This window comes from Canis lupus, chromosome 4, assembly GCF_003254725.2.
Source record: "Canis lupus dingo isolate Sandy chromosome 4, ASM325472v2, whole genome shotgun sequence".
Classification (NCBI taxonomy): domain Eukaryota; kingdom Metazoa; phylum Chordata; class Mammalia; order Carnivora; family Canidae; genus Canis; species Canis lupus.
The window spans coordinates 25,397,898-25,425,029 of record NC_064246.1 but is presented as its reverse complement, the minus strand read 5'-3'; the positions used below and the strand labels follow the sequence as shown (position 1 = coordinate 25,425,029).

At 36.5% G+C, this 27,132-nt stretch overlaps 1 protein-coding gene and 1 non-coding gene across 14 annotated transcripts in view; one reads left to right on the top strand and one right to left on the bottom strand.

Moving 5' to 3' along the window:
* Positions 1–422: 422 nt before the first annotated feature.
* Positions 423–27,132, bottom strand: part of ADK (adenosine kinase) — a 506,333-nt gene continuing 479,623 nt past the window's right edge. For all 13 annotated transcript variants that reach the window (XM_025434871.3, XM_025434878.3, XM_049108811.1 and 10 more), the window contains one exon: positions 423–1,239. In XM_025434871.3, the coding sequence (XP_025290656.1) occupies positions 1,115–1,239 (125 nt within the window). In that variant the 3' untranslated portion in view covers positions 423–1,114. The remainder of the gene's footprint in view (positions 1,240–27,132) is intronic.
* Positions 3,969–4,072, top strand: LOC112652086 (U6 spliceosomal RNA). Its single transcript, XR_003131238.1, has one exon. It is a non-coding gene; the product is annotated as a U6 spliceosomal RNA (small nuclear RNA).

The window sequence follows — 27,132 nt, the reverse complement described above, 5'->3', positions numbered from 1 at the left end:
TTAACCAACTGAGCCATCGAGGCACCTCATCTTTTTCTTACTCAAGAATAATATTTATAATGATAAAAATAGCAGGTACTTATTAAGCACTTACTAGGCATGTAGCTAGCATTATATACTTGGTATTCTCTCTTAAGTCATCTCAACGATCTTGTATTATCCCATTTTATAGAAGGGAAGATAAAAGAGGTTGAGTAATTTGCCCCAGGGTATATAAAGATAATTAAATCAGACTCCAGAGGTTCTATTATGCAATTCTGTCTCCCTAAAACAGTGACTCATTGCCTCAAATACTAAGTTATTTTTCAATGTATTATGTTGTTCTATCACCATCAATGAATTAGATATCATTTCAGGGCCCAATATTAAATAATGATCTTATTTCTTTAGTTTATTGAGCACAGGGCAAAGACAGAAAAAAATTCCCATATGACAAGTTTTTTATTTGTATCAAATCACAGAGTATCATAGGTAAATATAAGATTATAATTTGAATATCATAATTTGGCAAACTATTTAATTATCCAAAGTTTATTACATGTTTGAGTATGTGCTAAAGAGATTATTTGGCATAACTTGGCAAGATATATATTTCCGTACCTTATTTGACCATTTATTATTTATATATGTGGTATACATATATGTATGTATACATATACACACATACATATATACATACACACAATTCTAAATTAAATATACTTGTATAAAAAGCTAAAGATTGATGTGTTAGCATTAATTCCTGTTTAAAAATCTATTATATTAAATTGCATCTGCATTCAAAGCAGAAATGTAAAAAAACTGATCAATTTGCTAAATACACATGAATTTACAAAGTAATTGAAAATGAAATAAAAATTTCCATTGAAATGCTGTATTCCTGTTTAATCAACATTTAAGTAGCACTATCAAACTACGGAAATAGACATTATTTTTTTAGGTTGTTGAGAGAATAAAGATTCTACTGAGCATTACTATACTCCCTAAATTAAGAATGAATATTATTATAGTAGGAAAAGATGGCAGATAATTTTCTTCTTTATTAATATGGGAATTCTCAGGAAGCAATCAGAGCACTATCTGTACTCCTGGGCTTGGGTTTCCTGCTTTTCTGTCAGTGGAAGTCTGGCTTCTCAGGAAAAGTACAGCCAGTCCGCCTAATTATGACGCTTGCTGCATAGTGACCAGCACGGATGCATTCAGTCAGGGGCTTGTCAGAGACCAGTTGAGACAGAAAACCTGAAACACAGACAAAAGGGAAGAACATGAATATTGTGTAACGGCATCAGAAATATCATACTGAGGCCAAAAAAAGGTCTATGTACCTATCCCTTTCTTCAGTGTTGATATTAAATGTTAAACCTCAAGTGTTAGAAAGTTCTTCCTCCAAACATCATGAGCTTCCCCAATATATATTTTTAAAGATTTTATTCGTTTATTTATGAGAGACACACACAGAGAGAGGCAGAGACATAGGCAGAGGGAGAAGCAGGCTACCCACGGTAAGCCTCATGCAGGACTTGATCCTAGGACCCCGGGATCACAACCTGAGCCAAAGGGAGACACTCAACCACTGAGCCACCCAGGCATCCCATTCCCTCAATATTTCTTTTAAGAGCTCAAGTTGGGACAGGACCACTCACCATCAGTCATTTTAATCTTTGTACACCTAAAACATCACCACACTTTCCTTCAGTTTTGAGATAAAGAGGTTCTGAGTAGGAAGTACTGGCCAAATAATATTACCTTGGGTTTTTACAGTTGAGACAGTATTATTTATCCCTCTCTCCATCTCTCTGGATTCCTTATGTGCTGTTATTCCTAGCATATTGCTTTTGGACAAAATTCTATCATCTGGATGTCTCTCCAAGTACAGATTTAAGAACTGAAGAGTTACAAAGGATCTTACATCTCCCTTTTACTCCCAGAAGCAACAGTGAAATGATTTCTATAGTCAAACACCATGGACCAACTTGACATTAAAATAAGTGTGATAAAGCAGAAAATAGTGTTGAGGATTTCTATTTTTGACCAAGAGGAAATAAAAAGAGCCACATTTACCCTTTCTCCAGAAACAACTAAAATAAGGACAAAATATATGAAACAAAGATTTTCAAATACTGTAAAAGATCCATGAAAGAAGGGAAATAAACGGGATAAACTGTAAAACTGATGTACTTTTCCCCTTAGAGAGTTACCAGGCTACAACACAAGGAGCAACATCCTAGGCAGAGCTCGACAGTCTCACTGAGTTGAAAAGGTAGATTTAGGAGTCTAAGTAGAACAAAATTAAACATGTAGGCAGAATGATCAGTAAAAAAAGAGACAAGACATAAATTACCAGTATTAGGAGTAAGAGAGGTGATGTCACTATAGAATCTATATACACTAAAAGAATAATAAAGAAACACTAACAACTTTATGCCAATAGATTTGTCAAGTTAGATGAATTGGACAAATTCCTGGAAAGACACAAACTATCAAAGCTAAAGCTCAGAAAGAAACAGATAGCCTGATTAGCCTGGTATCTATTAAATATATTTATTCTATACTTAAAAAGCTTCCCATAAAGACAATTCCAGGTCCAGATGGTGTCACTGGTGAATTCTACCAACTATTTATGGAGTAAAAATAATATCAATGCGGGATCCCTGGGTGGCACAGCGGTTTGGCGCCTGCCTTTGGCCCAGGGCGCGATCCTGGAGACCCGGGATCGAATCCCACGTCGGGCTCCCGGTGCATGGAGCCTGCTTCTCCCTTTGCCTGAGTCTCTGCCTCTCTCTCTCTCTCTCTGTGACTATCATAAATAAATTAAAAAAAAATTAAAAAAAAATAATATCAATGCTATACAGTAACCTCTTCAGAAAATTGAAAACTGAAAATACTTCCCAAATTATTCCTTGAGGCCAGTATTACTCTGATACAAAAAAATGCAAATATTTTAAAGAAAATTTTAGCAAATCAAATCCAATAGTATATTAAAAAAGATAAAAAAAGAGAGATAATAAATTATTATCAAGTGGGGTTTATTCTAGGAATGCAAGGTTGGCTTAACATCTGAAAATTAATCAGTGTAATTTACTATAAATAACAAAACCATAAGATCACTTAATATAAAGAAAATGCATTTGGCAAAATTCAACATACATTTCTTTCTTTTTTTTTTTTTAAAGACTGTATTTATTTATTCATGAGAGACAGACAGAGAGATAGAGAGAGAGAGAGAGAGGCAGAGACACAGGCAGAGAGAGGCAGACTCCATGCAGGGAGCCCGATGTGGGACTTGATCCCAGGTCTCCAGGATCTCGCTCTGGGCCTGAAGGCGGCGCTAAACCACTGAGCCACCCGGGCTGCCCTCAACATACATTTCTAATGACAATTTTCAGCAACCTAGAATAGAAAGGAACTTCTTCAACCTGATAAAGGGCATTAAGGGAGGGACACCTGGGTGGCTCAGTGATTGAGCTTCTGCCTTTGGCTCAGGGTGTGATCCTGGAATCTCTGGATCGAGTCTTACATCAGGCTCCCTGCGTGGAGCCTGCTTCTCCCTCTGCCTGTGTCTCTGCCTCTCTCTCTCTGTGTCTTTCATGAATGAATAAGTAAAAATGTTTAAAAAAAAAAAAGGGCACTAAGGGAAAAAACTTGACAGTTAAAACGGTGTATAATGTGGGATGCCTGGGTGGCTCAGTGGTTGAGTGCCTGCCTTTGGCTCAGGCGTGATCCTGGGGTCCTGGGATTGAGTCCCACATTGGTCTTCCTGAATGGAGCCTGCTTCTCTCTCTGCCTATATCTCTCCCTCTCTCTCGCTGTGTCTCTCATGAATAAATAAACTTTTAAAAAATGGTGGATGATGTAATGTATTCCCCTTAAGATCAAGAACAAGAGAAAAAATGTTTGTTCTTAAAATTGTACTGGACACTTTAGCCAGTGCAATAAGGCAAACAAAATAAATAAATAAAAAGTATCAATTGCTCACTTTGGTAGCACATATACTAAAAATTGGAATAATATAGAGAAGATTAGCATGGCCCTTGCACAAGGATGACAAATTTGTGAAGTGCCTCATATTTAAAAAAAGGGCATCAAGATGGAGAAAGAGGTAAAGCTGTCTTTATTTGCAGATGGCATGATTGTCTATAGTTTTCAATAGCTCCCCCACCACCCCAAGACATCTGGCAATGTCTGGTAATTTTTGGTGTTCACAACTGGGGCAGAGGGTGCTACTGGCATCTAATGAGTAGAGTGATGGATGCTGCTAAATATCTTACAATGTCTATGATCTGAGATTGAGAAATTACTGGTCTTTAGAGAATATCCTACAGATTCTAGAAAAAAGTTACTAGAACAAGGAAGTGATTTTGGTGAAGTTGCAGGATACAAAAATCAACTGAATTTCCATACTATATATACATCATGCTGTGTGTATATATAGTAACTGTATATACTAGCAACAGTTAGAAATTGATATTAAAAATATCTTTTACCACACTGTCAAATATGTGTAATACTTGATAAAAGTATTAGACCTGCACACTGAAGATGACAAAACAATGCTGAAAAAAGTAAAAGAAACCTACAAAAATGGAGAGATATCAAGTGTTCACAGATCAGAAGATTCAATATTGTTAATAGCTCTAAGAAAATTTTCAATGGATTTAATGTAATACCAATCAAGTCCCAGCAGGCTTTTCTTATAGAAACTGACAAGCTGATTCTAATATTTATGTGTAAATGCAAAAGACTAAGATTAGCCAAATACACCTTTGAAAAACAAGACTACCTGAGTTAAAACTTATTGTAGGGCAGCTGGGGTGGCTCAGTGGTTTAGCACCACCTTCAGCCCAGGGAGTGATCCTGGAGACACAGGATCGAGTCCCACGTCAGGCTCCCTGCATGGAGCCTGCTTCTCCCTCTGCCCGTGTCTCTGCTCCACCCCCCCATCTCTCATGATAAATAAATCTTAAAAAAAAAACCTACTGAAGAACTAAAATAATCAAGACACTATGCTATGGCATAAAGAGAGCCCAGAAATAAACCTATTGTCAATTAATTTTTGACAAAAGTATCAAAGTAATCCAGTGGAGAAAAGATAATCTTTCAAACAAATGGTATTAGAACAGCTGGATGGCATATTTGAAAAAGCAAACACAGTTTGGCTGAAAGTTAATAGAACAGACTTCAACCCTTACCTCATATCACCTACAAAAATGTACTTGAAATGGATCTAGACTTAAATGTAAGAGCTAAAACTATAAAATTCTGAGAAGAAAACAGAAAATCTTAATGATTTTGAATTTGCCAAAAATCTTTTAAGTAAGACTTAAAAAGTACAAGCTTTTCTAAAGGAAAAAAATAACTGGACTCTGCCAAATTAAATACATCTACACTTCAATAACAAGAAACAACCCATTTAAAAATGGGTTCAAAAGTGCTGAAACTAATATTTTAGCAGAAAAGGTAAACAAATGCCAAATAAACTCATGAAAAGATGTTCAACACCATTAGTCATTAGGAAATGTAAATTTAAATCACAATCAGATACTACTGTCAACCCATTAGAATGGCTAAAATTAAGAAGACTAACCAATACAAGTGTTGACAAGGGTGTGGGTCATTTGGAACTCTCATCTGATAGTGGGAACATAAAATGATAATACCACTTTGAAAACTGTATGTCAGTGTCTTAAAAACATACATTTACCATATAATTCAGTTATTCTAGTTCTAGGCATTTAACTCAAAGTAAATGAAAGCATACATTCACCCCAAAGATTTGTAGTGAATGTTCACAGCAGCTTTATTTGTAATAGCCCCAAACCAGAAATGACCCAAATGTGGAAAAGAGGCAGGAAGGCAGGATTGCAAAAGTGCATAGGAGTAGTGGATATGTCTACCGTGCTGGTTTCATGGATGTATGACTATACAATGGTAAAACTGTACACTTTAAATGGTAAAATTGTACACTTTAAATATGTGCAGTTCATTGTATATCAGTTATAGTACAATAAAACTGTAAAAGGGGAAAAAGTGTTGTAGTTACAAATAAGACAGTTCAAGGACAGAAGAATCTGGGGCTACTTTCCCTCGAAGGGAAACGTGAACTGCTTAGCAGTACGCACATACTCAGAAGAACAAATAATGAGAAACTGTTCTGTAGCCAGACTTCCCTGGCCCTGGCAGCCTGATGGGGGTGAAGATTAATTGAGAAGCTGTGGTATAATGACCTGCAGAGAACATTATAAGAGATTTACATCTTCTCTTCTCTACCATTCTGACCACACAAGCTTTTTCCCTGTCAGATTTGGGGAATGCTCTGTATCTAGTAAAATAAGTATTCCCAACCAAAGAATAAAATTAATTTGGTTAATGGAGTGATATATTTTGAAGACATTTGCTTAGAATGTGAAATCACTCCCTCAAGAGGTTTAGTAAGAGTATTTTATCATTGAGTTTTCAGGTAACAGTCAAAGGTCAATATTAACTTTCAGCCAAACTGTGAGACTAAAAATGCTCAGCCCACACAGTGAATGGAGCAGACGCCAAATTCAGACTCAGATCAGCTTACAATGGAAACACATCTATGAGAAGCCTTATAAGCAACATCTGTTTTCCTCATTCCTTCTGGTATGATCTTTGTGAGAAAAAGAAAAGCTTATGTTTATGAAATATTTTTGTGAAGCATAAGTACCAGCATCCTTTTTCTAAGAGAAGAGCTAGCTGATGACTGAAGTGAAGTACTCTGAAGAGACATTTGCTTTGACAAGTGGCAAGCCTGAATGCAGAAAAAAGCTAAGACCTTTGCCCCAGGTGAATAACAATTTTTAATAATCTATCTTAAAAGTTTTGTAAAAGTGGTTTAAACAAAGGGAGGTTATATTTTAAGAATCATAAAGAATCCCATGATAACATGAATAAACATTCTAAGGTTAATTCTTTATTGTGTAAAAAATATATAACCTAATTTACCATTTTAACCATTTTTAAGTGAACAATTTATAGCATTAAGATCATTTTACAAAGTTGTGTAATTACCGCTTCTATCGATTTCCAGAACTTTTTCATCACTTCAACAGAAACTCTATATTCTTTAAACAATACCTTTCTATTCCTCTACACTTCTGGCCCCTGGCAACTGCTACTCTGTTTCCTGTCTCTATGAATTTGCCTGTTCTAGGTACCTCATGTAAGGAGGATCACACAATATTTGTCCTTTTGTGTCTGGCTTATTTGACTTACTAGAAATGTTTCCCAAAACAATTTTTTTAAGTTAGAATTTTTAATTATTAGCTGACCTAAAGTGTATTTTAAATAAAACCCTTTATTTGGAAATAATTTCAAATTTATAGAAAAGTCGCAAGAATTAAAATAATGTGAAAAATACCCACATATCCTTTACCCAGATGCACTTACTGTTAACATTTTGCTCCTTTTGTGCACATATACTCTCTCTTTTATACAGGTTTTGTCCTGAACTATTTGAGATCAAGTTGCATGTATCATTCCTCTTTACTTCTAAATACAATGTTTCTTTCCTGAGAATAAGGCTATTCTCTTACATAATCAGTTATTAACTTTAGTAACACTGTTAGAATACTGTTGTCTAATCTTACTCTCCATATCCCAGTTTTATCAATGTTCGTTATAGCACTTTTTCTCCTTCTAGGATAGAATGTAATGTAGGATTTGTTATGTTTTTGGTCTTTTATTAATATTGAGCATTTCCTCGGACTTTCTTTGACTTTTGTGACAGGGACATTTTTGAAGCATATAGTCTTTCCCTACTTCCTATTTAACAGAGTGATTCTCATTTTGGGTTTGTCTATTTCCTTGTGATTTTAAAAAAAATACAGTTTATTTATTTATTTTATTCATGAGAGACACAGAGAGAGGCAGACACAAAGGCAGAGGGGAAAGCAGGCTCCACACGGGAAGCCTGATGTGGGACTCGATCTCAGGATCCCGGGATCATGACCTGAGCTGAAGGCAGATGCCCAACCACTGAGCCACCCAGGTGTCCTGATCTTCCTCTATTTTTAAAAGGTATTTGCATTTTGGGGATATTATTCTAATAAAGTATTTTTTAGGTATGTATTTAATATATACAAATGCTATGACAGCATGGAAACAAAGTGATTATTCACAGCTTAGTCAATGAATGTGGTGAATTTTAAAGAGTGTGGTTAGCACACACTATAGCAGATAAGTATGGCTTACAGATACATATCAAAAAAGAAGTTTGCTTTCTTTTAGTAAAGATTTTAGGTCTATCAGGAGTTCAACAAGAAAAATCTTAAATGACTGACTTGGCATATGTGTTCTACATGAAAAAGTTCCCTAGGAACCCTCTTTTCTTGATGGTTCTTTTCCTGTTCTTATGGTCCTCATCAATACATTATGTTGAAATCGAAGGGTAACGGTCTGCATATATGCCTTTCAACATAGTCAAGAGAACAGAAACAGAAGGTATAACACTGGAGAACAAGAAACATCAACATAGGTTTCCAGTCAGGAACTCATATGCTGAGCCAGTTGTTGCCTTTCTACTTTGGTTCCTTTTCTGTGGGATCTGTGTAACTCCTTTCTAATCCTACTGCTGATAGGCTTATCCCACAGCTCCTCTGACTTTTCTGAAATTTAGGTCATGTCATGGACCTTAGGTCTCAAGCTGTTGAGGCAGATGGTGGGTTAAGGCTTCTCACTGACAATGAATTTGGTTCCTAGGGCTAGTACTGGCTAGCTCTGAATCTTGAAACAATCACAGATCCAGAACTATCAGAATGAACCTCTGTCCCTTAGCGATTAGTATAGCTTATTACCTTCTGGTTTCTTTTTTTTAAAGACTTTATTTACTTATCTGACAGAGAGAGAGAGAGAGAGAGAGAAAGAAAGAGAGAGAAAGAGCATGAGCGCACAAGCTGTGGGAGCAGCAGGAAGAGGAAGAGGGAGAAGCAGGCTTCCCACTGAGCAGGAAGCCTTATGCGGAACTTGATCCCAGGACTCTGGGGTCATGACTTGAGCTAAAGGCAGACACTTAAGTGGCTGAGCCACTCAGGCACCCTACCTTCTGGTTACTTTCATTTGGGTTTTTCTTTTACTGATGTTAAGGAGAGTGATCAATTTTAGGATAACTGAATGTAGTATCTGTGATGAGACCTGAAACATGTTTAAAACTGTGCAGAGAGGAGGAGCTAGGCTAGTTTCCTCAAAGCACAGAGAGGTGGAATGGCTGGTGTGGGCAAATGGCAATATAATTTCCTGACTTAATTTGTCCATTTTATGTAGTTACTGTATAAGTGATATACTACTTAGAATTTTCTCAGTGTCATTTACAGAAAAGTAAGAAATATTGTCAGTAGGTATGAAAGCCTTAATCAATGCACTTAAGAGCTAGGGATATTTTAGAAGGAAATGAACAAAGTCTGTAAGTCAATTTTTCTTTTCCATATATAGTTCCTTCTCCAATAGTTTTCATGGTGGGCAGAACTAAAAGTCCAGTAGGCTCCATTATTGTTCATTCAAATTCACAACAAAAAGAATGACTAAGCTTTTCTGGTTGTCATCAAGAAAGCTGTGCCACACAGACTTTATGAGCTTGAAAGAATTAAGGTGTTTTGTCATTGTTGTTTTGATTACTGATTCAGTTTCATTGCTAGTAATCGGTCTGTTCAAATTTTTGATTTATTCCTGATTTAGTTTTGGAAGGTTATATGTTTCCAGGAATTCATCCATTTGCTCTAGGTTATAAAAAATGGCATATAAAATTTCATAATATTCTCTTATAATCCTTTGTATTTCTGTGGTGTTAGTTGTTGTTTCATTTCGATTTTTGCGTCCTCTTTCTTTTTTCCTTGATGAGTCTAGCTAAGAGTTAGTTTATCAACTTTGTTGATTTTTTCAAGGAACAAGCTTCTAATTTCATTATCTGTTCAATTGTTTTTTAAGTCTCTATTTCATTTATTTCTGCTGTAATCTTTATTATGTCCTTTTTTCTACTGGCTTTGGGCTTTGTTTCTTTCTTTTCTAGTTTCTTTAGGTATAAGGTTAGGTTGTTTATTTGAGATTTTTCTTGGTTCTTGAGGTAGGCCTGTATTGCTATAATCTTCTCTCTTAGAACAGCTTTTGCTGTATCCCCAAAATTTTAGACCATCGTGTTTTCATTTTTCACCATGTATTTTTTTAATTTCCTCTTTGATTTCTTGGTTGACCCATTCATTGTTTAGTAGCATGTTATTTACTTCATGTATTTGTTTTCTTTCCAGATTTTTCTTGTGTTTAATAAAGAAAAGGTAAATAAGTAGAAAGGAATCTGAGCATAACACTAAAAAAAAAAAAAAAAAAAAAAAAAAGCCATCAAACTACAAGGGAAGAGAGCAAGAAAAGAAGAAAGGAACAGAGAGGAACTACAAAAACAACCAGAAAATAAGTAACAAAGTGGCAATAAGTACATATCTATCAATAATTACTGTAAATGAAAATGGACTAAATGCTCTGATCAAAATACAGGGTGACTGAATGGATGAAATAAATCAGACCTAACTATATGCTGCCAACAAGAGACTCACTTTAGACATAAAAACACATGCAGATTGGAACTGAAAGGATGGAAAAACACCATGCAAATGGAAGCAAAAAGAAAGCTGCAGTAGCAATACTTACATTGGTCAAAATAGACTCTATCTATCTATCTATCTATCTATCTATCTATCTATCTATCTATCATCTATCTATTATCTATCTATCTATCTATCTATTATCTATCTATCTATCTATCTATCTATCTATCTATCTATCTATCTAACTATCATCCATCTATCTTTTAAGTAGGTTCCATACTCAACATGGAGCCTGATGTGGGGCTGAGATCAAGACCTGAGCTGAGATAAAGAGTCACTCAACTGACCGAGTCACCCAGGTCTCCCTGGACAAAACTGACTTTAAAACAAAGACTGTAAAAGCAAGAGACAGAGAAGGACAATACACAATAATAAAGGAAACAATTTGGCAAGAAGAACAATAGTAAATATCTATGCACCCCAAACAGGAGTTTATCCTTGCTATTTATACCTAAATACATAAAGCAACTACAAAGGAAGAAACTGACAATAATATAGTAACAGTAGGGGACTTTAACATCCTACTTACATCAATGGATAGATTGAGACAGAAAAATCAACAAGGAAATAGTGGTTTTGAATGACACATTAGACCAGATGGATGTAACATATATACAGAACATTCCATTCAAAAACAATAGAATACACATGCTTTTCAAGAGCACATGGAACATTCTCCAGAATAGATCACACTTTAGGCCACAAAACAAGTCTCAATAAATATAAAAGGATCAAAATCATATCATACATCTTTTATGAACACAATGGAAGAATGAAATTTAATAATTCACCTTTTACAAGTGTTAGCATCTTGTATTATTCTCAAATTGTTTCTCTAATGATCCTGCATAAGTACATATCATTGATTATCTCTTTATTTCTTACATAGTCCCGAAACTCTTTTATATATGGTAGACTACATTATGTATATGGAGAGTAAAACATTTGAAAGAAGTTACAGAGTATATATAATTTTCTTTAAAAATCACATTTTAGGCTAAATTTAAATTCTTATACATTTAGAAAGGATAGTACTTCGTTTACCTGATAATATAAACAAATGCATATGTGTTTGAAGTAGTTTTTCAGTCATATAATTTTTCTAAGCCATATAATTTAAACATCAGAGAAAACTAACAATGTGAAATAGAGTAATATCTCAGGTACAAGACTTGAAGCAATAGCAGTTGCCATGGTCATGGATATTACACTTTCAATGACCACTCCTTAGGACTTTACTTAGAGCCTGTCTAATTCAAGAAAGCAAGGGAAATTTTTTTCCTGATTGTAAAAATAATAACCAATAAATATAGGACAAAACAGTAGAATTAAGAAGTACATAAAACACACATAGTCCCATTATAGAGAGTAATCAGTCTATTTAACCAACCGAGCCACCTAGGCATTCAATAATCAGTTCTATTTAATACACCATGGAGATCTTAAGAGCAATAAGACTAAGAAAAAAAAAATAGTATAAAAAATGAAATAAATTTGCTAATTTTAGTTAAGAGAACTGTATATAGAAAACTCCAAATAATCTATAAATTGTTGGACTTAGGAGACTCTACTCTGGAAAAATTACTGGATATAAGAGAAATATACAAAAGTCTATATATATATATATAATTATTATTTTTAAAGATTTTATTTATTTATTCATGAGAGAGAGAGAGAGAGAGAGAGGTAGAGACACAGGCAGAGGGAGAAGCAGGCTCCATGCAGGGAGCCTGACGTGGGACTCGATCCCAGGACTCCAGGATCACGCCCTGGGCCGAAGGCAGGCACCAAACTGCTGAGCCACCCAGGGATCCCATATATATATATATCACAAAACAAAATGTCAGCAAAGGTTGATCCTAAAATCTGTAAGAAAAACAAAGAAGCAACAATAGCCAAACATTTCTACTGAAGAAAAATAAAGACTTGCTTCACCAGATCCAACACTTATTTACTTATTTTTTTAAAGATTTTATTTATTTTTCCATGAGAGACACACAGAGAGAGGCAGAGACATAGGCAGAAGGAGAAACAGGTTCCCCTAGAGGAGCCTGATATGGGACTTGATCCCAGGACCCTGGGATCATGACCTGAGCCAAAGGCAGACTCTTAACCACTCAGACCCCAGGTGCTCCCCAGGTCTAATTTATTATAAAACTTTAATAATAAATATGGTGTGGTATTGGCATAGGTATAGATAAATAGTGCAAAGGAAAAGAAAATATATTTTTTAAAAAAGATTTTATTTATTCATTCATGAGAGACACAGAGAGAAGCACAGACACAGGCAGAGGGAGAAGCAAGCTCCTCACAGGAAGCTTGATGTGGGACTCGATCCCCAGACCCTGGGATCACCCCCTGAGCTGAAGGCAGACACTCAACCACTGAGCCACCCAGGTGTCCCAGAAAAGATACTTCTGAAATGGGCCTATGCAAATGGGAAATCTTAAGCTTCAATAGAATTAGCATTGTGAATCCATGGTGAAAGGATGTTTATTAGAAAATAGTGTTTAGGCAGCTAGTTTTTGATTTGGAAAAATAAAATTATCTTATTCCATATTTTAAAAAATCCAGATGTATCAAGGAATTAAATGTGAACGGCAAAACTGTAAGACATTTAGAAAAAAACAACGAATATACTAATGTTGTAGGGGTAAGAAGGATTTCTTAAATAAGACACAAAAAGCACAAAGTATATAAAGTATACTTTATAAAGTAAAAGACTAAAGTATATAAAGTATACTTTATAAAGTAAAAGACTAAAAAATTCAACTATGCTGAAATAAAAACATTTGTTTCTCCAAAGATACCTCAAAGAAAAGGGAAAAAACAAATCAATTTTGTTTTCTGGATACTAATATCTAGTTAGTACTAATCACGCATATCATATCTTAATATCTTAGTATAGATATTGTCATGTAGCCTTTTTCCACTTAAGATATGATCTAAACAATGTGATACTATTTTTCACCTAAGAGATTAGTAAAGATAAAATTAGTTTATATACTGTATTATCAAAGAGAGCAAACATAATTATATACTGGAGTGTAAATTAGCACTTTTTTTGAAGGGCACCTTGGTAATATCTATCAAAACTGTAAGTGTACAGGTGCCTGGCTGGCTTAGTTAGAAGAACATGTGACTTTAGATCTTGGGGTAGTGAGTGCGAGCTCCACATTGGTGTAGAGGTTACTTAAATAAATAAACTTAAAACAAAAAAAAAACACCTAAGTGTACAAAGCCTTCAAGCTCAGCAATTCTTCTAAGAATTGGAAATGGCCTCTAAGCTACATATATGCATATATGTGTACAAAGGCATATGTATAATGCATTCATTGCAGCATTGTTGTAATAAAGAAGACCAATTTAATATTAATACTATACTATATCTAATATATAGAACATATTAAAATATCCTTGCTTGTTGCAGTAATATCCTTTATAGATTTTTTTCCTGTTTTGGAATCTAATCCAAGATCCATAGTTCCATTTAATTGCTGTGTTCCTTTAGTTTATATTAATCTAGAAAAGTACTCCCTCCTATTCAGCATTTCAAAACTGGCATTTTTGAAGAGTCTGGCTAAGTTATTTTGCATAATACCCCTCAATTTGGGTTTGTCTAATATTTCCTCATAATTAGATTCGGGTTTAACAAGTTTGGTAGGAGTGTTACAAAAATGATACTGTGTCCTTCTTAGGGTATTCCATTGGGGGTACCTGATGTTGATTTGTTCCATCCTTGGTAATGTTAAGTTTGATTATTGGCAAGGGTAATATCTACCCTCTTTCTTCTTACAAAGGTTTTATGATTTATGTTAAAAAGAATCCATCAAGGGGCTGAGTAGGTTAAGGGTCTGTCTTGGCCTTGGGTAATGATCCCAGGGTCCTGGGATGGAGCCCTGCATTGGGCTCCCTGCTCAGTGGGGAGTCTGCTTCTTCCTTTCCCTCTGTCCCCCCCCCACCCCGACTGTGCTTGCTCTCTCTCTCTGTGTCAAATGGACAGATAAAATCTTTAAAAAAAAACCCCACATATATACATACATACAGAAACGGGCTGGCCTTCCTTCGGCTTCTCAGCTGCTCCTATGTAGTGCTTACCTCTTCCAGCCCCTTACACCTCAACATTTCTCAGGGTTCTGACCACTGCCTCTTCTCCCCCGCAGAGTCCCCACCCTGCTGGGCGGGGAGGGGGGTGGTCCCCTTGCCCCCGGAGCCTCAGTTCACATCTCCGGGCTGATGACTCCTAGAACCCCGTGGCGGCCAGTTCCCTCCCCTGAGCTTTGACCCTTTGTAATCCCACTGCCCATCTCTATCTGACTCTTGCACTTGAATTTCCAACTCAGCTGCACTTTTCATCAGTCCCGCTGCACCGGCTGAGTTCTCCCTACTTCTTCATTTTAGTGAAGAGCTCTGACAGCCACTGTGGCTCACGTCAGTGACGGCTGTCACCTTGGGCTTCCACTTCTCAATTAGTCTCTTGATTCTACCTGCTTTCTCCCTCTCTGTCAAATAAATAAGTGAAATCTTTTTTTTAAAAAGTCCATCAGTTTGAAGAGGGGAGTGGTTAAATCCATGGAATGGAATAATATAAAGCAGTTAGCCAGGATGAGGTAGATCTTTATGTGTTGCTATGAAATAATCTTCAAGATATAAGTAAATGAAAGATCAAGGGTATAGAACACTAAGCACAGTATATAGTATTCTCATTTGATAAAAACTGGGATACTTACACATACACAAACTTATATATATGCAGGATATTTCTGGATGGATTTGACAGAAACTAGCAGAAAGCTGCCTCAAGGAGGAGAATTAGACGATTTGAGTAGGAGCAATGTTTACTTTTAATTGTATCTATTACTTTTCTGTAATGTATCTATCTTTTTGTACTGTTGTATTTTCTACTTATTTTATTATTTCTGCAATAAAAAGTATATTAGGAACATTTCCCCATATCTTTAAATATTCCTAGAGACCATGCATTTTAAATGTGGATACGGCATAATTCACTTAATCCTATTATTGGATATTTAGGTTGTTTCTATTTTTTTAAAGATTTTATTTATTTATTCATGAGAGACAGAGAGAGAGACAGAGACAGAGACAGAGAGAGAGAGAGAGAGAGAGAGAGAAAGAGAGAGAGGCACAGACACAGGGAGGAGCAGGCTCCATGCAGGGAGCCCGATGTGGGACTCGATCCTGGGACTCCAGGATAATGCGCTGAGTCAAACGCAGATGCTCAACTGTTGAGCCATCCAGGCGTCCCTGTTGTTTCTATTTTTAAAATTATAAATAATACTGTGATGAATATTTTTATAACATTCTTATGGCATTAATCGTTGTGCACATTTTAAATTTCCTTAGGATAAATTTCTTTAAGGGTAATTAATAATTTTTCAGGCTTTACATACATATTGCCAAATATCTTTTCAAAAAGATCTTATTAATGTACACTCCCAATAGCATCCTTGCTATTAAAAAAATCTGTTTGGGGGAGTCTGGGGGGCTCAGCCGGTTAAGCGTCTGCCTTTGGCTCAAGTCATGCTCTCAGCATTTTGGGATTAAGCCCCACATGGGACTCCCTTCTCAGTGGGGAGCCTTCTTCTCCCTCTCCCTCTGCTTCTCCCTGCTGCTTGTGCTCTTTCTCTCTCAAATAAAATAAATAAAAATCTTAAAAAAACTCTGATAATTTGAAAAGTTAAAGGCAGAATCTTGTTTTAATTTACAGTTATTTATAAGGGAGGCTGAAATTTTTTTTGTTCATATGTCTACTAGCCATTTGTATTTCTTTTTTATAGAAATACAACTGAGAATAACTTTTACCTCTTTTTCTATTGGAATACTTCTCTTCTTTTATTGATTTTTAGGAGACATTCCCAGTTTGTCTATATATGTTGCAAATACTTTTCCTTACTCTGTCACTTGCCTTTTATTTTTACCGTGATACAGATATATTAATCTTTTCTTTAGTAAATTTCCCACTAAATTTAGGCTGAGAAAGGTCTTCCACACCATGATATCAGATAAATATTAGACTACCTTTTCTTTTAGTTCATTTGTGGTCATTTAACTCTTTATTCCATCTGGAAATTTTTTGAGTAGGATGATTGGTAGAGACCAATCTTTGTTTTTTCCAAAAAGTTGTATTTTTGTTCCACTACCATGTCTTTTTTTTTTTTTTTGAAGATTTTATTTACTTATTAATGACAGAGAGAGAGAGAGAGAGAGAGAGAGAGAGAGACCGATGTGGGACTCGATCCTGGGACTCCAAGATTATGCCCTGGGCCAAAGGCAGGTGCGAAACTGCTGATCCCTTCCACTACCATGTCTTAAGTAATCCATCCTGTTCCAGTTGTTTTTAAACAATTGGATTTTATTTGTTTTTAAACAATTGGATTTTATTTTATTTATAGAAGAATTGCAAAGATTTTACAGAGTGCAATTATACTATGTTTTTCTTTCCATTTTTCATCTTTGGTCAGATCCATGCAATACACTTTAGAAACTTTTTTTTTTAGAGAGAGAGAATCTTAAGCAGGCTCCATGTTCAGTGTGGAGCCTAATGAGCTAGAGGGGCTCAATCTCATGACCTTGAGATCATGACCTGAGCTGAAATCAAGAGTCAGATGCTTAATGGATTGAGCCACCCAGGTGCCCCCACTTTAGAAACATTTTTATTCAAAATAAAAAAAGGCAAAAATTTTATGTGCATCTAAAAAGACAATTATCATTTTCAGATTTAAAGGATGATTTTATTTATTTATTTATTATTTATGATAGTCACACACAGATAGAGAGAGAGAGGCAGAGACACAGGCAGAGGGAGAAGCAGGCTCCATGCACCGGGAGCCTGACGTGGGATTCGATCCCGGGTCTCCAGGATCGCGCCCTGGGCCAAAGGCAGGCGCCAAACCGCTGCGCCACCCAGGGATCCCTGATTTTTTTTTTTGTTATCTGCTTTTCTTATCTCCTATTCTATAATAAGCAATATTACTTTTATAATTCAAAAAAGCCAACAATATTATTTTAAACAATAACATGGGGATATTTGACTATTCAGATGAGTTAAGAATAACACTCAAGAATTTCAGCTAAGTGATACTGTTCTAACAGTTTTCCACTTATGCCTTTAGAGTTCATTAATAATTACAGCCACTTGGGAATAGAGCTTTCCGCAAAGTAAATCAGTGTAAGTATCAGTGTAAGTACAATGAAATTGGTCACTCTTCTCAGAAGATTCCTCAAGGACATAAAGATCTTAACTACTTTCTGTATTCTTACACTTAGGGAAACACAGGCTGTGTTAGGGGGCACATCTTAGAAAGTTTCTGAGGAGACTTTAGCGGAGTCTTTCTTCCCCAAATGAAGTCTTCATCTATAGAAACTATATGCCAAGTAAATCAGTCTGCATCTTTTGAAATGGAAATTCAAGGACCAATGCTTCCCTAGCAGGGGTTGCTGGGAAAATTCCTTACAGAATTAAGCAGAAAGGATCACTGTACTTGGATAGAGTGGCTATTATGTGATATCAATGAAAACAAGCTTTTTGGTAAAAACTGTGAGGTCACTGGCCATAGGACACTCAGCACCATAGCACACCATAGCTGATGAAGCTGAGAAACACTGGGCACACACATCTTCCGAAGATACTGATAAAATGAGATAGGTGGGAAAAAAGCTTTTCCACTTTGGTACTTAAAAAAAAACAAACAAACTATTTTTTTGGAGCATTTTTAAGTTTACAGAGTTCCCTTATACCCTCTTACTCCTCATCTCTCAGTTTCCCCCATCGTTGACATCTTGCATTAGTGTGGTATATTTGTTACAACTAATGAGCCAATATTGATTCATTGTTTTTTCTTTCTTTTTTTTTTTTTTTAAATAGAGAGAACGAGTGCTCACAAGCTGATGAGGAGGGGCAGAGGAAGAGGGAGAGAGAATCTTAAGCAAACTCTTTAATCTGCATTGAGTCCCACTCGAGGCTCCATCTCATGACCCTGTGATGTGAGCCACGATCAAGAGTCAGATGCTTAATTGACTGAGCCATCCAGGTGGCCCAATATTGGTTCTTTATTAACAACTAAAGTCCATGGTTTACATTAGGGCTCACTTTTTGTGTTGTTCATTCTCTAAGATTTGGAAAATGTATAATGATCTATTTTCCACGTAATAGTATCATACAGAATAGTTTTGCTGCCTTAAAAAACTCCTGTGCCAGGGCACCTGGGTGGCTCAGTCAGTTATGAGTCTGCCTTTGGCTCGGGTCATGATCTTGGAGGCCTGGGATTGAGTCCCATGTTGGGATCCCTGCTTAATGGGGAGTCTGCTTCTGCTCATGCTCGTGTTCTCTCTCACTCATGCTCTCTCTCTCTCAGATAAATAGATAAAAATCTTTAAAACAAAACAAAACAACCCTATGCCCTACCTATTTCTCCCTCCCTACTCCGACTCCAAGTCCTTGACATACACTGATATTTTTGCTGTGTCCATAGTTTTGCCTTTCCCAGAACGTCATATAGTTGGAATCACACAACATACAGACTTTTCAAATTGACTTTAATTTAGTACTATGTGTTTAAGTTTCCTCTGTCTTTTCATGGCTTGATAGCTCACTTCTTTTTGTGGTTGAACAGTATTCCACTGTATGGGTGTGCTAGTTTGTTTTGCAGTCACCTATTGAAGGACATTTTGGTTGCTTCCAAGTTTTGTCAGTTAAGATTAAGGCTGCATCAACATCCATGTGTGTTCATTTTAACATGGACATAAACATTCAGTTTATTTGGGTAAATACCAAGGAGTATGATTGCTGGGTTGTATGGTAAGAGGGTGTTTTTTTTTTTTTTTTTTAAAAAGATTTTATTTATTTATTCATGAGAGACACACACACACACAGAGGCAGAGACACACACAGGCAGAGGGAGTAGCAGGCTCCACGCAAGGAGCCCGATGTGGGACTCGATCCCGGGTCTCCAGGATCATATCCTGGGCTGCAGGCGGCGCCAAACCGCTGCATCACTGGGGCTGCCCTAAGAGGGTGTTTTTAAATCTTTTTTTTTTTTTTAGATTTTATTTATTCTTAAATAAAATAAAAGCCCTCCCATTGCAGGGAGCCCAATGCGGGACTTGATCCCAGGACCCCGGGATCGCACCCTAAGCCGAAGGCAGACACTAAACTGCTGAGCCACCCAGGCGTCCCAGTAAGGGGATGTTTTGTAAGAAATTGCCAAATTGGGGCAGCCCAGGTGGCTCAGCGGTTTAGCGCTGCCTTCAGCCCAGGGCCTGATCCTGGAGACCTGGGATCAAGTCCCATGTCAGGCTCCCTGCATGGAGCCTGCTTCTCCCTCTGCCTGTGTCTCTGTCTCCCTCTCTCCCTCTCTCTCTCTGTGTCTCTCATGAATAAATACATAAAATCTTAAAAAAAAAAAAAAAAAGAAATTACCAAACTGTTTTCCAAACTGGGTGTACTATTTGCATTCCCATTAGCAATGAATGAGAGTTCCTGGTGCTGCACATCCTCACTTCATGGGTCATACCTATAAACCCAGTAAGTTGGTAAAATGATATGGCTGAAAGAGTGCTTTTTCCATTAAAAACAATTCTTAAGACTTACTTAAAAAGAAAACCTCCTCAAACAAAATGGACTGTTTAAAAGTAAATGCATTATACCAAACTCACTTATCTATTCCACTGTTTGGTAAATTTATTTACTTTATTGTATGTTTTTTGTCTTCAGAAAGCTACATGGTTCACCTCAGATTCTGTGGGTACTTTTGAGGGCTTTGGCTTAGATCCTTGAGGACTGGGTCAATGATCTAATGAGTCATTTGAATTCTTGTCTGTTACAATACTATGATTTCCCTACTGTCTCCATCCCTTGCCCAACCTCAGCTCATTCATTTAAGTTATCAATGTTCTTTATACATGAGTAATATCAAACTACACAGTGTATAGTAGTGACAAGTTAATTACATAGTTATTAAGAGATAATGTGGGAGTAGTAACATAAGTTATCATGTAATTTACCTTTGTTCTTTGAGACATTACCATGTAATTAAAGCAAACCTGATATAATATTTTACAGCAACTAACCGTGCTGAATTCTATATTACCTCTATCCTGCTCCCTGTAAAATATTTGCTCTCAGTCATTTCTGGGTCAATTTGATTTTTTAATTCTTTGTTTTCCATCTTTCTTAGATATCTATACTTTAGTGATGATTTATGTGCTTTCTTAAACTGGCCTGCTATACCTTTTAGATCAATAGTTACCAGATACATGCTGCCACACAGCACATGAGAAAGTCAACTTAAAGACTGTATTTTTATTACATATAGTTGCTTTAGAAAATAAGATACATACTTAAAACTTTGACTAGTTTAATCCTGAATTTATTAGACTCATGCTACTACCACTCTTACACTTGATTTTTTATTATAAGAAGTGAAAAGGAAATAAAAATCTAGAATGCTATCAAAAATACTTTGTTTTGGGATCCCTGGGTGGCGCAGCGGTTTGGCGCCTGCCTTTGGCCCAGGGCGCGATCCTGGAGACCCGGGATCAAATCCCACGTCGGGCTTCCGGTGCATGGAGCCTGCTTCTCCCTCTGCCTGCGTCTCTGCCTCTCTCTCTCTCTCTCTCTGTGTGACTATCATAGATAGATAAAAAAAAAAACAAAAACAAAAACAAACAAACAAAAAAACCCTTTGATTTATTCAGTCAACAGCTATTGAATGCTTACTAGACATCATGATTCAAAGATGGATAAAACACAGTCTTTGTCTTTGAGAATTTTATAGTTTTCGGAGAGAAAGCTACGTAGATACATTAAAAATAATCCTAGCAAAAGTGTGAAGTAGGAACGAACTAGGAAAGAGACTGTTGGCAGAGAGATCAAATTGGAATCTAGTGCAGTATTTTAGAAGTGGTTCTCAAGTGTGGTCTCTGGATCACCTAAGTCCCACCCTAGACCTACTGAATTAGAAATTGCATAGGAACTAGCAATTGTCTTTTAACAAATGTTCCAGGTAATCTTGATGCATGTTCAAGTTTGGGAACTACTATTCTAGGTGATAGATAATAAGGACAAGAAGGAGAAAAAAACAGGTTTAGTGATCTGATGTGGGTACTGATGAAAAGTTAAGCAGTTAAGGACAATTTTGTGGCTTGAAGCTGAGGAAACTGTGTGGATAAGGAAACATGGGGTATTTCTCAGGCTCAGTTCATGTCAAGTGCTCTTCACTAGAGATTCTTATTGCTTTCTCTGGGGAGGAGTTACTTTTAACTCCACTCCTATAACCTGTCAGTGGAGGAATGCCAGCAAAGATCCCAGGTAGAATAGGACAGAGGCGCTATTATTTGATGTACTGGATATTCACTGGGCATTTTGGCAAACTAAATTTAAAGATCTACAGAATAATTTCACTATATTCTGTGAAATCTTGAGTGGGTCCTCTGACTTGTATGCCACTGCCTATTATAGCAGGAACTGGTATATAGATTTATGACCCTGAGAATGAATTTTCTTATTTGTATTATAAATCCTTAGGACAATTGATATTAAATGTTGCCTTCTTTCCTAACATATGTTTGTTTACTCTCCATACTTACCTCTATTATTTTTCTTAATCTCTATATGTAACATGGGGCTAGAACTCATGACCCTGAGATTAAGAGCCACATGCTCTACATACTGAGCCCCTCCATATTTATCTCTATTTTAACTAGCAGTAAGAAATAGGTAGCTGTGATCAGCCTCTCTGTTACTGGATTAGTTACATACAGATGTTAGCATGGGTTAATCTTTTTTATTTTTTAAAAGATTTTATTTATTTATTCATGAGAGACACAGAGAATGAGGCAGAGACACAGGCAGAGGGAGAAGCAGGCTCCATGAAGGGAGCCTGATGTGGGACTCGATCCCCGGTCTCCAGGATCCTGCGCTGGGCCAAAGGCGGCGCTAAACCGCTAAACCACCCAGGCTGCCCTTAATCTTTTTTTAAATTAAAAAAAAAAATTTTTTTTTAGCATGGGTTAATCTTAAATCAAGGCAACTTGATACTAAAGTATGGCCTAAGCCCAGGTGGCTCAGCGGTTTAGTGCCCCCTTCAGCCCAGGGTGTGATCCTGGAGATCCAGCATCGAGTCCCACATCAGGCTCCCTGCATGGAGCCTGCTTCTCCCTCTGCCTCTCTCTCTCTCTCTCTCTCTCTCTCTCTGCGTGTCTCTCATGAATAAATAAGTAAAATCTTTAAAAAAAAAAAAATAAAGTATGGCCTACTCTGCTATTTCCCATTCCACACCTTCTGACAAAATCTTTTTAAATCAGTTTCTTAGCTATATTGACTAGAATGGTTTTTTTAAAATTTTTTATTTATTTATTTATTAATTATGATAGTCACAGAGAGAGAGAGAGAGAGAGAGGCAGAGACACAGGCAGAGGGAGAAGCAGGCTCCATGCACCCACCAGGAGCCTGATGTGGGACTCGATCCCGGGTCTCCAGGATCACGCCCTGGGCCAAAGGCAGGCACCAAACCTCTGCGCCACCCAGGGATCCCATAGAATGGTTTTTATTTAATGGTACAGTGCAAGTTTGCTTGCAGGTGGCCATGTGGCTGATTCATTTATACAACTAATATTTACTGAGTATTTACTCTGTGCCAGGCACTCTGTTGGGTCCTGGGGATACACTGGTGAATAAGACACATGGAGTCCCTGTTCTCTTGAAGCTTATATTTTAATGAGGGAGATTAAAAAAAAACTCAAGTAATAAGTTAGTAATTAAGATAACTAAGATAATAAATAGGTAAATAAGATAATTCCAGAGAGTGTAAAGTGCTAATAAGGAAAATAACTGTGTGTAGCAGTAGAGAATAGTAAAGGGACCCTCATTAGACAGGATAATTAGAGAAGAGGTGACTTCTAAGTTGAAACTGAGGATGAGAAAGAGATAGCCATGTAAAGAGTAGGGATAGACAATTCTAGGCTAAAGGACCTCTACACGCAAAGTGTGCAAGACCTAAAAGAGAAAGATCAGTACCACGAGAGCACATATGCAAAGCTGAGAGCAGCATGAAATACAGATAGCAGATCATATAGACCCTTTCAGGCCACTACAGGAGTTTAGATTTCTAGTCTAAGTGCAACTAGAAGCCACTGAAGCAAGGAAGTGAAGTAATTCAGTTTCTTCCTAAAAGAGTTTTTGGCTACTGTGTAGAAAATGCAATGGAGAGCAAGAAAGAGTGAAAGTATGAAGATCAGTTAGGAGCCATTATAGTAAGTAGAAAACAGGCCTGATCTCAGGTGATAGGAGAAAAGTGGATGGATTTGGGGTAAGATGATTTGAGATATATTCTAAAAATTGACACCAAAGAACTCACTGAAGGAATGGACAAATGGAAAGGAATGGGTCACCAATGCACTGTTGGTGGGAATGCAAACTAGTGTGGCCACTCTGGAAAACAGTATGTTACAAAATGTTACAAAGAAAACTACAAAATGTTACAAAGAAAACTACCCCTAATACTATTGGGTATTTACCCCAAAGATACAAAAACACAAATTCAAATGGATACATGTCCTCCTATGTTTATAGCAGCATTAATTACAATAGCCAAATATGGAAGCAGCCCAAGTGTCCACTGATAGATGAATGAAGAAAATATGATGTGCATATATATATTTCATTGTGTATATATATTACTCAGCCATAAAAGAGAATGGAATATTGCCATTTGCAAAAATGTGGATAGAACTACAGAGTATAATGCTAAGTGAAGTAAGTCAGTCAGAGAAAGACAAATACCATATGATTTCACTTGCATGTGGAATTTAAGAAACAAAACAAATGAGCCAAGGGGGAAGACAAACCAAGAAACAGACTCATATTTACAGAGAACAAACTGATGGTTACTAGAGGGGAGATTGGTGGGGGGATGGGTGAAATAGGTGATGGGGATTAAGGAGTGCATTTGTGATGGGTGATGTATGGAATTGGGTGGTGTATGGAATTGTTGAATTACTACATTGTGCACATGAAACTAATATAAAATTGTGTGTTAACTATACTGGAATCAAAATAAAAACTTAAAAAAATTGAATCCTAGGTTTCTAGCTTGAGATTCGGGGTATTTGATGTCTCATGTATTGTGTGATAGGTAGATTCTACTGTAGACAGAGTTTCAGGACCATAAATATGAGAAAAAGGGTATAGATTGGCATACAAACATATATGTTTATAAAGCCCATCCATCCATTACCCTTTTGAGAAAAAAAAATCACCTCCCCTCTAGCATTGCTGAGGAGGGCAGTTGATGTATTTTGTGCATGTAAATCAACCCCTACTACTAATTGAACCAAGTGGAGGGCATCTGACCCAAGAGCAAACAACTCTTGATTCTGCCAGTGTCCTACTTATGAATGGCACAAAAATTGAGCTAACCTAGTGTTTTCTTTCAGGAGTCAGAACAGAAAGCAAAGAAAGACCAGAAAGCTGATTGTGAGGTAGGAGGAAGCACAAATGCAACGGCAGCTGAGTAACATTACTGTGTAAGCAGTGGAGTGAAGATCCACGAATATCTGCTGTTCAGGTCTCTAGAATTGATTTGAATCTAGAATTACCATCTAGCTCCACTCTCAGTGAAAACCTGTCCAGTTCTGGCTCTTGTTTGAAATTCCTTTTATAACAGATAACACTTAATGAGGCCTTATGATGTGTCAAGCACTGTTCTTTACAAGCACTATTTAACTTTCATGATACCCTAAATGAGGCCAGGTACTCATTATTCTCATTTTTATAGATGAGAAAACTAAGGCTTAGGAAATGTTAAGTAACTTGTCCATAGCCTACAACTAGTTAATAGCAGTACCAGGACTCAAATCTGTATCTTGTGAAACACTGTCTTAATCATTATTTTATACAGTCTTCCTTAAAAAAAAAAAAAAAAAAAATCCTTATCCTGAGCTAAATGAAATGGGTTTCTGATCTTTTTGTTCAAAGGAGTTAGATGAAACAGTGCCTTAATTCCAAAGTATGGCTGCCTAACTATCTCTTGCCCTCCCTTCCATGCCAAACAAGCTCCCTCACATACTTGTCATTCTTAAAGAAGATTGAATAGAACAAAATATATGGCTGTATTGTGGGGATTTTGAAGTGTACATGTAAAAAATAGGATGATATGTTACAATCATAAGTCTATATCCTTTCTTTTTCCTCTGCTTTTGAATACTTTAATATAGAATAAAGATCTAAATACAACTGTGAAGGAGCGCCTGGCTGGCTCAGTTGGTAGAGCATGCAACTCTTGAGTTCAAGCTTCATGTTGGGCTTACTTAAATTATAAACACATAAATACAACTGTGAAAATCCAATTTCCTCCTCTGTCTTCTGAAAGAGCTCTTATGGTACTCTCTTATGTAACAACAACAACAACAAAAACTTTATAATCTACTGTTTTGTGGCTTAAAGACTTAATTAACTCAGGGTAGAATCTGGCTTATAACTACATAGCATTTCAGAGGCAAAGAATTGCACCCCCCCAACATCTTTCACTGTCCTTTTTGACAGTCTGTTGCTTCTAGGCTTTAGAAGAGGTCATCCTTCAGATTATCATCATTTTATTAGTCATTTAGGCAGGCTGGGGCAGTAGTACCAAAAGGCATGAGAAGTTTACTACACTGCAATGAATAAAGGATTACAGATATGAGAGGAAGACTAATTTTAAATCTAATGGCCAAACTTATTTTAAATAAGTTTTCAGTTTTGTGTTCATCATCCTAGCTGAGTGATTTTTTTCAACCATGACATTTTTCTAGCCATTTGCAAGAGGGTTGGCAGAGTGTTTATATGAATACCGTTCATCATATTCAATAGCTAATTCGGTTTCTATAGAAGGTAAGCAACCCCTCAGTCTGACCTTTCCCTTTACACAGATGTGCATCAACTTTTATCTTTAAGATGATGACTAATTCATAGCAAGCTAGAATATTTTAGATTCTTCTTTAATGAAGAACGGTATTTAGAAACAAGGGTGGCATTGACAGTTTTATGTGTCTAGGTCATGTTGTGCTACAGAAACATTTAAGTTTAATAAAGATGTTAACAGGATATTTTTTCTATAACAACAAGTGTTTTAAATATTTTACTACTTCTTTAAAGTTGATTTTTCAGAAAAATCATCTATTTCTCCTGCTGGTATGAGTATAGATCACGTCCCTTTACATTGTGTTCTGCTGTTAGCCTAATTACTAGAGTGAGAAAAAGTCTGGAAAACCTTTACCCATTAAATTCACATATTTAACAAGTCACAACTTTGAAATCTTGCTCTACCTGAAAGCACCATTAAAAGTGCTTGACTATTATTACTAGAGGAAATTTTTAATAAAAGCTAATTAAGCCACAAAACTCCCAAGCGGTTAACTGATTTTAGGGGCTAAATTTCTGGTACTTCTAATTATCCTCTGATGGCTTTACTTAGTGTTTCACAACCATGACAGATGACAATGAAAAGCTGCAGTGAAATTC